The sequence below is a fragment of the Sus scrofa genome, chromosome 8, assembly GCF_000003025.6.
Source record: "Sus scrofa isolate TJ Tabasco breed Duroc chromosome 8, Sscrofa11.1, whole genome shotgun sequence".
In the NCBI taxonomy this organism is placed as follows: Eukaryota; Metazoa; Chordata; class Mammalia; order Artiodactyla; family Suidae; genus Sus; species Sus scrofa.
This window is the reverse complement of record NC_010450.4, coordinates 11,245,004-11,259,921: the sequence shown is the minus strand read 5'-3', so window position 1 is coordinate 11,259,921 and position 14,918 is coordinate 11,245,004. Positions and strand designations below refer to the sequence as shown.

The window sequence follows — 14,918 nt, the reverse complement described above, 5'->3', positions numbered from 1 at the left end:
CATCTTCTTTGGGGAAAAGAGGAACGTATCACATTAAATACAATATTGATTAACATACATCCTCGTCTCACTAAAGTTAAAGCATAAGAAAGAAGGTAAAAAGAGCTGTTGAATCGGGGATCTGGTCGTCTTTAAAACCTGAAAGCTTTAAAACTATAGAGTTGAAAAATAATGAGTGAAAGAATAAGTTCACAGGGATGATAACACAGTGGGCTAATCGGGGCATCGTTTTAGATAATGAGCTCAGTGTCCAGGGAGTGTAACCTCTTCTTCCTGTTAATTAGTACATTTTCTTACAACTGAGCATTGCATGTCTTTCCTCCAATAACCACATTTACGACCCAGAATGAACTCTTTGTGATCATGGCCAAGAGATGGCCCCAAACCCATGTGTCACTGTCCTTTATTGAGAATTAAATGGCATTAGTCAGACAATGAGCCAAGGAAAGACTTGGCAGGGTCTCCATAAGGAGGGTAGTTAAGCGCTGCTTAAAGATTAAAGAGTGGACCTTTCTCTCTTAAAAAGATGTTTGAAACAGTGAAAACCACTCTCCTTGATTTCAGCCCCTTTTTACACCAAAGCCAGGATGTCCCTCATCTGGGAGGTGGGGGGCCCCTCTACTCACAGGAAGGTGGGCTTCCCCCAAATCCTCCTTCCAGTTTTGCATCTGTGCTGAAACACAACAAAAAAGGATTTTGGAGGGCAGGTTCCAAGGCTTGCTTTGAGCCTCATCTCTGGGGAGGGGGGCATTGCCAAGGACTCTTGTTCCGTGGGTGTTGACAGTTTTTTTCACCTGGGAGCAGTTGTCATAGGTTGGCACCCGAGGAGTCCCTGATCCCGCAAGCCTTCTTCCCAAATGATCACCCAACCAACGGTGCCAAAAAATCACTTTTCATCTTTGGCACTGCCTCCCACCTCACAATCCCTCTGTAGGTGAGAAGACCCTGCCTGATGTGTGTGTGGGATTTTGTGGTTGGTAAAACATCTTTTAAAGTCTATACCGTGTGAGCATCATAATGCCCCTGAGGAGGTCCCTGGGAGCTGTGAGGAGCCCCATGGTGCAGATAAAAGTCACGTGACAGGCCCAGAGCTTGGAATCTACACTCTTTGGTGAAATCGGATGCTTTTCTTCTCTAGTGCTTACTGATGGACTCTTACTTCTCTGCTTTAGAACAAACCCGAAAGAGATTAGAAACACCTCGTCTTGTGTAACTAGGCAGTGACCTTTGCTGACACAGGGTTCCAAGGAGCAGGGAGGGACCCACTTTGGAGAGCTTCCTCCTGCCCTAGGGGCACTCCTCCAGGCGGCTGCATGGGTGTGCTTCATGGCACCGGCAGGCTGCGAGGAGCTCATTAGGGAGAACAAATTTCACCCCAAAGTTGGCAGGTCTTTCTTGCTTGGTCATTTGAAAATCCAGTCTACATAAACTAAGTCCCCTTTAAATGAAACAACAACAACAACAACAACAACAACCCAAAAGGTGCTGCTCCTTGACCAGGCATGTAGGAATTTGGGCTTAAACATCAAGTGGTTACGGGGGTGGGGTGGGGGGGTCTGTCTCTCACCAAGACAGTGCTCATGATAGACTCATCTCTGTGAAGCGCAGACAGCTATTATCTGTTCTGCCCAAGGAGGACCGCCTGCCCCTGGTACAGCAGAGATTTAAATCAGGGCCTCCTAACCCTTTTGGTTCTGTGGACTGGCCAATTCTGTGGACATTTCCCCAGAATGTTTGTCAATGCGTAACATGAAAGATACAAGATCATAAAAGAGACCAATTGGGATGAAATATCAAAACACTTAAAAAGTGAACTTTCAGAGTTCCTGTCATGGCTCAGCAGAAACAAATCCGACTAGTATCCATGAGGATGCAGGTTCGATCCCTGGCCTCACTCAGTGGGTTAAGGATCTGGCATTGCCGTGAGCTGCAGTGTAGGTCGCAGACGTGGCTTGGGTCTGGTGTGGCTGTGTTTGTGGCGTAGGCTAGGAGCAAGAGCTCTGATTAGACCCCTCGCCTGAGAACCTCCAAATGCCTCAGGTGCAGACTTAAAAAGACAAAAAAATTAAATAAATAAAAATAAGTGAATTTACAATAGAATAATATGGGCTTGTTCATTAAGCCCATTAATAGTTTCTAGGAGAGGGTCTGATAACGGCCATAATTTCAAAGTAATGATGAACAGACACAACACTGCCAGGTATCGGCCAACACTGAACATTACATGAAAATACTTCTGGAATTCCCATGGTGGCGCAGCGGAAACGAATCTGACTACGAACCATGAGGTCGTGGATTCGATCCCTGGCCTCGATCAGTGGGTTAAGGATCCAGTGTTGCCGTGAGCTCTGGGGTAGGTCGAAGACGAGGCTCAGATCTGGCATTGCTGAGGCCGGCAGCTGTAGCTCTGATTAGACCCCTAGCCTGGGAACCTCCATGTGCCGTGGGTGTGACCCTTTAAAAAAAGCAAAAAAAAAAAAAAAAATTTCTGATTTCTTTAGTGACGTTCAGCAGCACCAACAGAGATCCACTGTCCACCTTCACAAGAGAATCAAAGGCTAAAGTGTAAGGAGAGCCTAGTGGAACTATAGATGTGAGTTTGGTTTAGTTTGACTTTTTTCTTCCAAGCGCACACATCCCTTTGAATTCCTTCCACAGACCCCAGGTTAAGAACCCCTGATGTCACCTCACATAGTTCATGTTTATCCAGGTAACCTGATTACGTCAGAAACAAGGAGCTCTGGCTTGTCATTAAAGTTGAATGAATAATCTTTTTTTTTTTTTTGCTTTTTAGGGCCGTACCCGTGGCATATGGAACTTCCCAGGCTAGGGGTTGAATTGGAGCTACGGCTGTCAGCCTACACCACAGCCACCGCAACGTAGGATCTGAGCCACATCTGCGACCTACACCACAACTCCCGGCAACACGGGATCCCCAACCCACTAAGCAAGGCCAGGGATGGAACCCACATCCTCATGGATACTAGTCGGATTCGTTCCTGCTGCACCACAACAGGAACTCCCTGAATGAAGAACCTTAGTGACTACTTTGTCACTTGCTATTTGAGCATTTCTGTTGCAGGAATGACAGTGACGCCCGGACTTCTTCCACAGAGACCTTTTCCTTCCATAGCTACCCCTCCCCACCTCGCCCGATCCTGTGTCTCAGCAGGAAATATTTCTCAACTGGCAGGAACAGAACTATGAAAAGAGGGCGGGCCTGGTGGCTCCTTACTCCTTCATCTCGAGAGTTCATCACTCGTGCCAGTGGCCACAGAAAATGCCTTCCCTCCCCACTGCCCTCAGCATCCCTCTTGCCAATGGTCCCTTAGGTCCCCTCATTGCAGCTTCCAGTGTTTGCACTTGACCAATGGATTAAAAATCCTTTGGGCTGACTCTGTAAACTTTTATAGTCAAATCTCTCCAGTCATCTCTTTCATCTTCTTATAAATAAAATTTATAAATAAAATTTAAGAATAGTAAGAGAGTAAAACATTTTTGAGGAACCTGATTCATACAGAAAGTCCCTATCTCTGTCTGACTTTCAGCTAAGTAGATTATTCGCTCATGCAACTGAAACTAGCTTCAGGTGAGGCTTGATCCAGTGCTGAGATTCTTTCCATCCAGCTGTTCTCTACCATGTCTGCATCATCCTAATGCAGATGTGCCTTGCAGTTGAAAGAGGGCTGACTCTAGTCACACTGGCCCTCCTGTTCAACCAGTTTCCCTCCAGTTGTGTCGTCCAAGGTCCCATGACCAGCTCTGAACCAGTGCTACGTAGGGGGAATGGGTTGGCTGGGGGGCAGTCAAGGCCCACTCCTTCAGCTGCAGGTGGGACTCTGCTACAGCGTGAAAGAGGTGACATGGCTCCTGAGATGTCAGCCCAGCAACATCCATCAAAGCAAGTTTGTAGAAATGATGGGCCATGAAGTACAATTTAGAAAGCTGTGGAGTGTTGAGGGTCTGCCACGTGCCACTGCCACGTACCAGGCACTTTTCTTGTATATATCAGTCAGTGCTCACAGGAACTCTGGGGGTGGGGATGGTTAACCTCCATTGTTACCAAGTTAAGACAGCGAGGCTCAGAGGTCATGAAACTTGTCCCAGATGCGGTAGCTGGGAAGTGGTGGAGTTGGGATTCAGAGCCTGGTCTGGCTCTAAAGCTGATGCTGCCTGGAGCATAGTGGATGGTATTTGGGTACATGCAGGTGTGCTAAGATGTAGGCTGCTTCTGTGTCGTCCACGGCAACACAGCACAGTGTAACTTTGAAAGAGGAGGTAGGAATCTGGAGTTTAAGAGCTGATGTGACCACAGGGTGATGGGAGGCACCTCTGCACCCCAGATCCCTCATGCGTCAGTGCATTTGGAATATCAGTCTGCCAAGATCGCTTCCTGCTCCAAAATGATGCAGAGGTAAATGCTGCCCCAAGGTATCTGAACCAGGCAATGTGGTTGACCTGTACCGTTTCTCCCCCCACGTTTTGCCCAGTTTTTAATGTTTGCATTCCAATTCTATCTGGATGGAAGTCAATTAAAACAGATTTTATTATTCTTTTTAGTACATCCTGTATTATTGAAGTTTTATACATATATTTTAAAGCCCAGCCTGAATGAGTTAAACGTTTAGCCTCTGGTGTTCCAGGCATCTTAAAATATACTTAATAAACTGCTTTGGCCCAATTTTTGCTAAAAATTCTCTGCAGCCTTATGTGTCTAGTGGCCTTTGGAGAAAGGAGAAACATGCAAATGGATTTGTGCAAAGTATATTTGAGCTGCAGGCCAGGGCCTCTAAGGGAAATGTGCTATGAGCTGGTAAAATGTAAATTAGCTAAAAACTGAGACTCTCAAATATCTTTCCACTGACTTCAGATTCGTAATAGATGTGATGTTGGTGGGCTAGGAATGACTCCCAGAGTTATAACCCCGTAGACTTTTTATAAAATGTGTCGACGCCTTTGGGAAACACATGTGTTTGTTAATTCTGAATCCTTCTTGGGACCCGACAGGATAGTACGCACAGCCCTGAAGTTCTGCACATGGTACCTAATCGGACCCATGTTTTCTGGGCCATCAATTCATTTTATCATCCATCATTTTTTATTGTTGTTGTTTATTTCTTGCCTTTTTTTTTTTCATTGCTCAATGAATTTATCACACCTGGAGTTGTGCAATGATCATCACAATGCAATATTTCTTGCCTTAGTATAACTTAGCTTGAAGTCCAAGTGGAAGGGGCTATGAGAGATTAAACCACAGAACATTAAACTGTGAGGTGTGATATGAGTTATATTCGGGGAGGCTCTTTTGTGTTCCGTTACGTGGTTCTGGATGCAGCTGTATTCTTTGCTTCTCATTTCCCTATGGTTGATATTTATCGAGCCTCTAGCATGAGCTGGGTACTAGCTCCACGCTTTGCTGATAATCCTAGGAGGTGAGTGGAAAAGAGGAGAATCTGAGGCCCAGAGAGACTCTTTAATAAAGTCTTCATGATTACTGTAGTCTCAACTATTGGTACGATATGACCGGACCAAAATTCAAGAGAAGAGATTATTTGAAGAGGACTCTACGATTTTTCTTTTCAGATAAGGTGATAGAATCTGGAAAGAAGGGTTAGATAGTCCAATCCTGGAAACCTCCTGGGGCTCAGAGTAAGTCCTCAAAGCTAAGTTGGTGTGCCATCTTGGATGATATGGGTAGTGCCATCTGTAGGAGCAAACCTGCTAAGGCACAGTCTAGAATCACAGACTCTCCTAGCAACCAGGAGACGACCCAGTCACTTCCTAATTTACAGATGAGCAAAGCGAGGTCCCAAGAGATGAGTTTGCCACAGGTGCTCTAACGGAGTAGAAGAACTGAGGTGAGACCTCACACTACTGTTGGCCATGAAAGTGTGTTTGTGTGTGTGTGTGTGTGTGTGTGTGTGTGTGTGTGTGTGTGTGGTTTTAGCCCTGAGTTTTATTCGGTTGCAGGGAAGATTAGGGAAACCAGGCTTGAAGGGCTTTCACATTTTTCCTAGCAACACCCAGTTGTAGCCTGATGTCCTGCCATCTGTTTTATGAGCCCAGAAGACTTATTTGCTTAGAAGAAAAGCAATGCCCTCTAATTTCAATTTCACATCTTTTACTGCTGTGATTTTTTAAAGAATTTTATTGTATTTATGTACTGCTCTGATTTTAAGTCACTGTAGAAAAGAGCTGTCATTTGCCACCTCCCTAGTCATGAATGTGGGTTTCTATATCCCAGAGAAGTCAGGGGAGCAGACAATTATGAGGGTTTTCCTAGTCGAAGAATGTTATACACAGTCCTAGGCCGTGGGGCTTCCACAGTAAAACACGTGGACTCACTGCCATTGAGGAATTTCCATCTGGTCATTCTGATCCCCACATTCTGTGGTGGTGTCACCATTTGCAGATGGAGAAATTGCCGAAAGAATGTTCGGGAACCGGCATCCAGTTACCCAGCAGGTAGCAAAGCTGAGATCTGTACCTAGACTTGCCTGCATCCCAACTTGTGATCTTAACTGTTGCCGTGTCTAATTCCAGCTCTTGGAATATTCAGGGCTGAAATCTGCTGGGTGATCAGTTTGTGTGTGAGTTGAAACTGCTTGGGATTGAAGATGCTGAGCTGACCTCTTTAAGGCCGGGCAAGGCTAGGGCCAGCCACCCCTCTTCCCGTGGCTGCTGCTCCCTCAAGCTCCAGCCACATTCCTGGGTTCATACTTGCCCCTGCTTACTCGAAAGAACCCCCGGCTGGGGAAGCTGAGCTGATTGAAGTAGCTGCAGAGGTGGAGGAGGCCAGCAGCACCCCTGTGGTCCCCTCTCAGACTGGCCCTGGCAGCTGGTTGCCTTTCACGGTCAAGTGCAAGTTCATCTCCAGTCCCTTTAGGGCACTGTTGTAGATGAGAAGGGGTTTTTCCATCTGCCAGCCTAGTGGGAGCCTCTGTTCTGAAGCGGGCTGTGTTCCTACAGAATTGAAAACGCTCAGAGAATCCCTGGTCCAAGCGAACCTTAACTTAATGGACACGAAACAGTCACTGACACAACTTGGCCACAACCTGAGTGACGTGAGAAGGGGCTTGGAGCAAACCCTCTCTGACTCCACGTGCCATGCGGATCCAGTGCAAACCACCTGTAATGACATCAGGAGCAGTCTAGGCCTTGTGAACGTCAGCATCAATCCTGATCAGGTGACGAGCGTGACCTGGCGCCAGGGCAGGATCACTGGGACAGCTTGGGGAGGGCTAAGCATGGGCTCACCCATCAGGTATCCGGGGGCTGGGACCCTCCGTCCGCCTTCAGAGGTGGGATACCCTGTCTCCCCACTGGGATGGCTGTGGCGGGGGTGGGGGGCAGGAAGAACCGGAGACCCTTCTCGAGGCTTCTCTGCCGTTGATTGGATGAAACATATCAGAATGAATTCAGCCTTTTTTTTTTCAGATTTTTTTCTTTTTTTAATTTTAATTTTATTTTGACAGTTTCAGTGTACCTTTTATGAACCGTTGGCCATACTTCCTCTGCTGCACAATGGATACTTGTAGTTTATTTTATGCGTAATGGTTTGTACCACGTAATCCACAGCCCTGATGTTGCCCGTCCCCCTTCCCTTTCCACCTCCACTAGTTTGTTCTCTGCATGTGATGAATTGAGCTTTGAAAGGGAAAAAGGAAGCAGCATGCGTTTTCGTAGACCTTTAAAAATTAAAATATACTTAAAGTGATGGGCCTAGTGTCTTCACACATATGCCTAAATATAATATAATTTTCCCTATTCCCAATAAGATTAGAAGAAATAAAAGAATTTGGAGCAACTTGAATATGTAACGTTCTGGGGCGTAGATAAAATAATCACATCTACTCACGATTTTTAATGTATCAGTACAGACACGTCCATATCATACTTTATATAAAACAGTGTTTTAATGTAGCTTGATGCGCTTGAGTAAAATTAACCCAAAGCACATTCAGCGTCTGTGTTGGCTCTGCTACAATCACTTTTGTTGTCATTCAGCATCTTTTCAGAGCCTAGGACCTACACTTGCATTTAAATCGTTTTAAATCATGTGCTTTTGGGGCCACCTTTTCATTTCGATGTGCTGTTAAACCACGAAGATAATTTGCAAGTTCTGTACAAGGAACCCCCATCTGCAGCTCTCGCCCAGATCCACCAGTTGTCAACATTTTGCTCCATTTGCTTAATCGTATTATTTCATCCACTTATCTATGTGTCTGTCCTCTCCTATTCATCCCACCATGTATGTGCTACAACCCTAGGCATCTTCTCAGTCATTTGGGGGTAAGTTGCAGGCATTATGCCCCTTTAACCTTAAAGGGTTTTTCCTAACTTTGCATAACCGTCGTGATGACCAAAATTGCGACATATAGCGTTGACCCAGCCCCACCATCTAATCCACAGTTTGTATTCAAATTTGGCCGATGTTTCTAAAAAATTCTGTTTAAAAAAAATTTTTTTTTCCTAAGGTCCAATCTAGAGTACACAACGTCTTTAGTTGTCCCGTGTCTTTAACTTCTTGAATCTGGAACCGCTTCCCAATCTTTTTTTCTTTGGTAAGATTAACATTTTTGAAGACTGCCATTGGTTTTCTAGAATGACTTTCAATTTGGGCTTGTCTGACAGTCCCTCCTGATTCGATTTGAGTTTCACGTATTTGTCAGAGATGTCACAAAGGTGACATTGTGTCCTTCTCAGTATATCGTTTCAGGAGGCCCATGATAATTGTCCCAGTATTGATAAGAGATGGGACACTTTTTTTTTTGGCTGCCCCGCTGCTCATGGAGTTGTCTGAGCCTCAGCTGCGACCTATACCAGCCAGATCCTTGAACCCACTGTGCTGGGATGGGGGATTGAACCTTGGTCCTGGCTCTGCAGAGATGCCTCCGATCCTGTTGTGCCACAGCGGGAACTCTGAGATAGGACACTTTAAATCCATCTATAACACTGTAAATGAGAAATTTATTCCAGACCACTCACCCGTATAACCACTGACTTATTACTTTTAAACATGTTTTTTAAAAGGTTTCGTGCCGCTGTGGTCCATAATATTCAGTTCCTGAAACTGTAAGGTCACGCATACTCAATCTGTGTAAAATTTCTTTCCCTCGTTTTGTAGCTGACTGTAACAGGAGACATTGAAACATCTAAAGATTAGTGCGTGGGAAGTCTATTCTGAGCTACATGTGTTTTCCTCAATACTTTATTGTTCAAAAGAAACTGAGATCCTATCCTATCACATAGAGACTCTGGGACTTGGATGTAAGATGTCTCCTTTTGTTATGACAGGTAATTTGGAGGGTAGCCACCTTGCCTTATATTTTCTTTTATAAAATTTCAGCTCCCATCTTTGGAAGAGCATATTAATAATCTTACTGCTGTTCTTCGAACAAATTTGACCGCCCTGGCCCACCAGGTATGTTTTTTTTTTTGAAAAAAAAAATACAGTAGCTTATTTTAGGTTATTTTATTTTAGTATTATCATTTCTTTTAGGGCCGCACCTGCAACGTGTTGGAAGTTCGCAGGCTAGGGGTCCAATCGGAGCTGCAGCTGGAGGCCTACCCCACAGCCGCGGGCCTACACCACAGCCACAGCAATGCAGGATACTGCCCACATCTGCGACCTACACCACAGCTCACGGCAACGCTGAATACTTAACCCACTGAGTGAGGTCAGGGATCAAATCTGCATCCTCATGGATACTAGTCGGGTTCATTACCACTGAACCACAACGGAACCTCCCTAGATTATTTTAAAGAATAGACTAATACGTGAGAAAATAGGTAACAGTAAAAAAGCTGCAAAACTCTGGAGAGGGGTTGCTAAGAAGGATGAAAGGTATTATCCTCCAGGTAATTTTGTTCATACCTATTGCAGAATATTTTTATTTATTTATTTCTTATTATTATTGTCTTTTTGCCTTTTCTAGGGCTGCACCTGCGGCATATGGAGGTTCCCAGGCTAGGGGTCTAATTGGCGCTGTAGCCACCGGCCTATACCACAGCCACAGCAACGCGGGATCCGAGCCACATCTGCGACCTACACCACAATTCACGGCAACGCCGGATCCTTAACCCACAGAGTGAGGCCAGGGATCGAACCCACAACCTCATGGTTCCTAGTCGGATTCGTTCACCACTGAGCCACGACAGGAACTCCGGAAGAATGTTTTTATTATGCATCTATTATATGCAAAGCACCAAGCTAGGATCGTAAGAGATGAAAAGAGAAACATAATCTCACCCTCCGGGGGCTCAGAGTTTGCTGGGTCTGGTGTTGACCCCCCACTGATTCTGATAATAGAGGCTCTCCCACTCTGCTCGAGACTCAGCCGCAGTGATCTTGTTTCTTGCCTCTTCTGTGCAAGTGCCCATTCTGTGTGCTCTGCCCGACACCCCCTTCTTTCTCCTTCTCCTTTGCCTGGCTTCTTGGGCTCCTAGGGACTAGCTACGTTACGTTTTATGTATCACTTTCTTAATGATGCCTTTCCTGGGTGTCCCTTTAAATACATTCTTACAACACTGCAAATATTCTCTTTTAAGTTCCCCTTAACTGTGACAATTGCTTTCATGTCTTGGTTGTCCTTCTTAGACTGTAAACCCTAAACAACAGCAGCAAAAGGCAGGGAGCACATTGATCTAGAATACTGTAATTTCTCCAGTAACCGCAGAGGGAAAGAATTGTTTTATTCTTGACTCCGTCTTTGAGCATGGGTGCTAGAAAGTCATCAAGTAGCTATTAAACACTCACCGGCATATACTGACAAAGTCATTGTCCCCTAAAACAAGTCATGAGAGAGTCTTGGTCTTTGCACTCTCATGTCACCTGCTTGGTGACCTGAAGGAATGGAAGCAGGCCCCTTCTAGCCGTGAAACCTCTTATGATGGGGGTACCCTCCGCACGTCCAAACACAGGTAAAGTAGGAGGGGTGAGTTGCACTCAAACCAGCACAAGCTCTGGCGAGGAAACAGAAGTCACAGGAGTTCCTTTTATGGCACCGATGTCAAACTTGCAGGCACCGGTGATCCAAAGATAGAAAAAGCCTGTGCCTTAGATTGGACTGCAATAAACAGTCGTAGACTAGGTGGTGTATAAACATCAGACATGTGCTCCTCACACTTCTGGTGGCCAGAAGTCCAAGATCAGGTTGCTAGCATAGCTGGGGACCCCTTCCTGGTTACAGGTGACCTTTTTCTCATTGTATCACGTGGGAGAGAGCTCTTGGAGGTCCCTTTTCAAAGGACTCTAATCCCATTCATGCAGGCCCCACTCTCATGACTTCACAGCCTCCCAAAGGCCCCACCTCCCAATAACGTCGCTTAGGGGGCTAGGATTTCAACACATGCATTTTAAGGGGACAGCTTCAAGTCCATCAGAGGCTGTCATCATTATATGGTCCCCCCCGTACACCAGCAGATGGTTAAGAGACACAAATTAAACCCCTCCCAGAAGAAAGGCAGGCTGTTTAGTTGAGTTGCTTGGAAATAATGACATTTTCCTGTCCTGGATTTAGCCCCAAAGCGATCTAGCGTGGTGTGGTGGTTCAGGTGTTCATTTTAGCCCCACTACAATTTGTATTCTTTGTAAGTTGTGGATTAGGCCATCATTATTTTCTATGAGACTAGATCTCTAATTTTATTGTGTAATTGCAGTGGAAAGTGAGATTCTATTTTTAGAAATTCACTTTATATCTGCACATAGGGCATTGTACAGATCAGAGTTTCTTAGCCGCAGCACAGTTTGGGCTGGGTAATTCTTTGTTGTAGGCGCTGCCCTATGCACTGTTGGAGCTTTATTTGCATCCTGGCCTGTGCCCACACAATACCAATAGCACCCCACAATTGTGATAACCGAAATGTCTCCAGACATTGCCAGATGTCTCCTTGGGGGCAAAATTGCCCCCAGTTGAGAAACACTGGTATAGATCCAGGTAAACTTTTAACATGAATTAAACGTTAAATATTAGGGAGTTCCTGTTGTGGCTCAGCGATTAATGAACCCCGCTAGTATCCACGAGGACATGGTTTGATCCCTGGCCTTGCTCAGTGGATTAAGGATCTCGAGTTGCTGTGACTGTGGTGTAGGCTGGCAGCTACAGCTCCAATTCGACCCCTAGCCTGGGAACTTCTGTATGTCTCGGGTGCAGCCCTAAAAAGACAAAAAAAGTTAAACATTAAAAACTTCTTAAACAAGAGTTCCCGTTGTGGCTCAGTAGAAACGAATCTGACTGATAATCCATGAGGACCCAAGTTCAATCCCTGGCCTCTATCCGTGGGTTAAGGATCCAGCGTTGCCATGAGCTGTGGTGTAGGTCGCAGACACAGCTTGGATTTCAAGTTGCTGTGGCTGTGGTGTAGGCTGGCGGCCATAGCTCTGATTGGACCCCTAGTATGGGAACCTCCTTGTGCCTCTGGTGCAGCCCTAAAAAGCGAAAAAAAAAAAAAAAAAAAAAAAAAAAAAAAAACATGCTTTTTAAAACATGCTTTTGAATGGGTATTTATTTGTTTGTTTCTTTGTTTTGGGTTCCACCTGTAGCCTGTGGAAGTTCCTGGGCCAGAGATTGAACTCAAGCCACAACAGTGACCACACCAGATCATTAACCCACTGAGCCACCAGGGAACTCCAAGAATGGATACAATTTTAAAAAAGTCCTCTTTAAAGGGGAATATTTTTTTTAGACTTTTAATGACCATATCATGACCATTTCAGCTTTTAAGATGAATGTTCGTTTTTATTTGCTTCTCTACTCCAGCCTAAGTGAAAATGAATACTAGTGGGAGTTCCTTTTGTGGCTCCGTGGTAACAAATCTGACTTGTATCCATGAGGATGTGGGTTTGATCCATGGCCTCACTCAGTGGGTTAAGGATCCAGCATTGCTGTGAGCTGTGGTGTAGGTTGCACATGTGGCTCGGATCTGGCGTTTCTGTGGCTGTGGTGTAGGCCAGTGGCTGCAACTCCGATTTGACCCCTAGCCTGGGAACGTCCATGTGCCGTGGGTTTGGCCCTAACAAGACAAAAAAAAAAAGAGAGAGAGAGAGAGAATACTAGTGAATTGCTCTTGACTTATTATGTATATCAATTTACTTTGAACTATTTTTTAGGGCTATAATTATCTTTATACCATACCTGAGAGAGTGCAAAATGAAACTGTGAACATCATAGCAGGTGAGATTCCCAAGCCATTTGGTATCTCTCCTCATTAAGGGTTGGCTGCTTAGCACAAAGAAATGCATTGTTAAGAATGGTATTGTTGGGAGTTCCCTTCGTGGCTTAGCAGTAATGAACCCAACTAGGATCCATGAGGATGCGGGTTCGATCCCTGGCCTCACTCAGTGGGCTAAGGCTCTGGCGTTGCCGTCAGCTGTGGTGTAGGTGGCAGACCTGGCTCAGATCCCGAGTTGCTGTGGCTGTGGTGTAGGCCGGCAGCTGTAGCTCTGATTCAACCTCTGGTCTGAGAACTTCCATATGCTGCAGGTGTGACCCTAAAAAGCAAAACAAACAAACAAACGAAAAAACAAAAAAAAACCCCAAAGAACGGTGTTCTTTTTCTGTCTTAAAAAAGATATTCTCTCACTGAAACCTTAGCAACCAAACAAATATTATACTGCCTTCACCAAGTGAGGTGGATTTGTAAACATTATAATCCACTGATTAACCTGCCCCCGCCGGCCGGAAGTGGCCTGGCCGAGGGCCACAGTGCGATGGCCAGGCTTCCTACATCAGGAGCAATCAGGGCCAGCCACAGCCAGCGTTTACAGTTTGAGGGTCCCATTTTGATTGTGTTCCCTGTAAATTTACTTTATTTTCTAATGTAACTTAAAATGCCTTTTTTTAAAAAAAAGTATACTCTGTATAGGGATTTATTTGTCTCTTTAGGAAAATGTGCTGTGACCTTCTGATGCCGATGTAATGCTACTTTAGGGTCTTAAGGTTGCTTACAATCTTGGAGAAGCTGAGCTGATGTTGAGAGAGTCCCCCTGGTCTCAAATGAACCGAATCAATGTTGAATTCAGGTTATGGTTTCTGGGGTGAATGTACAGAGAAAGAATGCAGGGTAGGCAGATCTTTGTGCAGGAATTGGGAAGAAACCAGGAGCGTTTGCTAAGAGAAGACACCTTTGATGCTGTTGTCGATTAAAAAAAAAAAAAAAAAAAAAAAAAAAAGCACAATGTGAGAGTTCTGAGTTACGTTTGATTTGCGGCAAAATGAGGACTCTAGCCCGGGACGCAGCATTTCAGATAGCTCTGAAATACCGCCCCAAAGAGGTAAGAGGGATGTCGGTAAATGTATGATTTTGGTGGAGGGGGAGGTCCATGCACCCGAGCACACATGTTGCAGAAGGTCGCTGCTGGTCTCCTGAAGGTCACTGCTGGTCTCGAGGAGCAGTTACCATTGAAGGATTTTAGTGCTCTTCTCGATACGAGAAGATGCAAGAATTGGGCTCAGCAAATCTTCTCCTGCAAATGTCTTAACTGTTTGAACACCTGTTCTGCCAGTTTTCCCAGAGCGCAGAGCGCCTCCCTCCTGGTCCCCCCCCTGAGCTCCTTTCAGGGGGTGTTGAGGGCCGGCCCCTGCAGTGGCTCATGATTCAATCCGTGTAGAGGCGGATGGCAAGTGCCAACCTCCAGGTCACACTATGTAAGACTGTCTTCTCTCTCTCTCTCTCTCTTTTTAAGTCATCTATTACTGCTTCTTTTTATCTGTTGACTGGTTTAAAAATGTTGTTTTACAGGCATTTGATTTTTCCCCCCCAAGAATGTTCTTTCAACCCATTACGACTTTGGATAAAAGGGATTTTGTCCTACTACATGAAATGTGGCTATTTTGTGGGTTCCCTTCCGTTTAATCTAAGATGCTGCTTTAAAATATGAAGATACCACACATAAAGTTCACGCTTTCCTAGGCCAG

The 14,918-nt window shown here is 45.2% G+C and overlaps 1 protein-coding gene across 15 annotated transcripts in view; it reads left to right on the top strand.

The window, feature by feature from the left end:
• PROM1 (prominin 1) overlaps nucleotides 1-14,918 on the top strand; it is a 115,784-nt gene that overhangs the window by 71,521 nt on the left and 29,345 nt on the right. For 14 of the 15 annotated variants that reach the window (XM_021101023.1, XM_013978542.2, XM_013978537.2 and 11 more), the window contains 3 exons: nucleotides 6,970-7,187; nucleotides 9,350-9,424; nucleotides 13,112-13,175. The exons of the other annotated variant lie outside the window; for it this stretch is intronic. In XM_021101023.1, coding sequence (XP_020956682.1) covers nucleotides 6,970-7,187; nucleotides 9,350-9,424; nucleotides 13,112-13,175 — 357 coding nt within the window. The remainder of the gene's footprint in view (nucleotides 1-6,969; nucleotides 7,188-9,349; nucleotides 9,425-13,111; nucleotides 13,176-14,918) is intronic. 15 annotated transcript variants of the gene reach the window in all.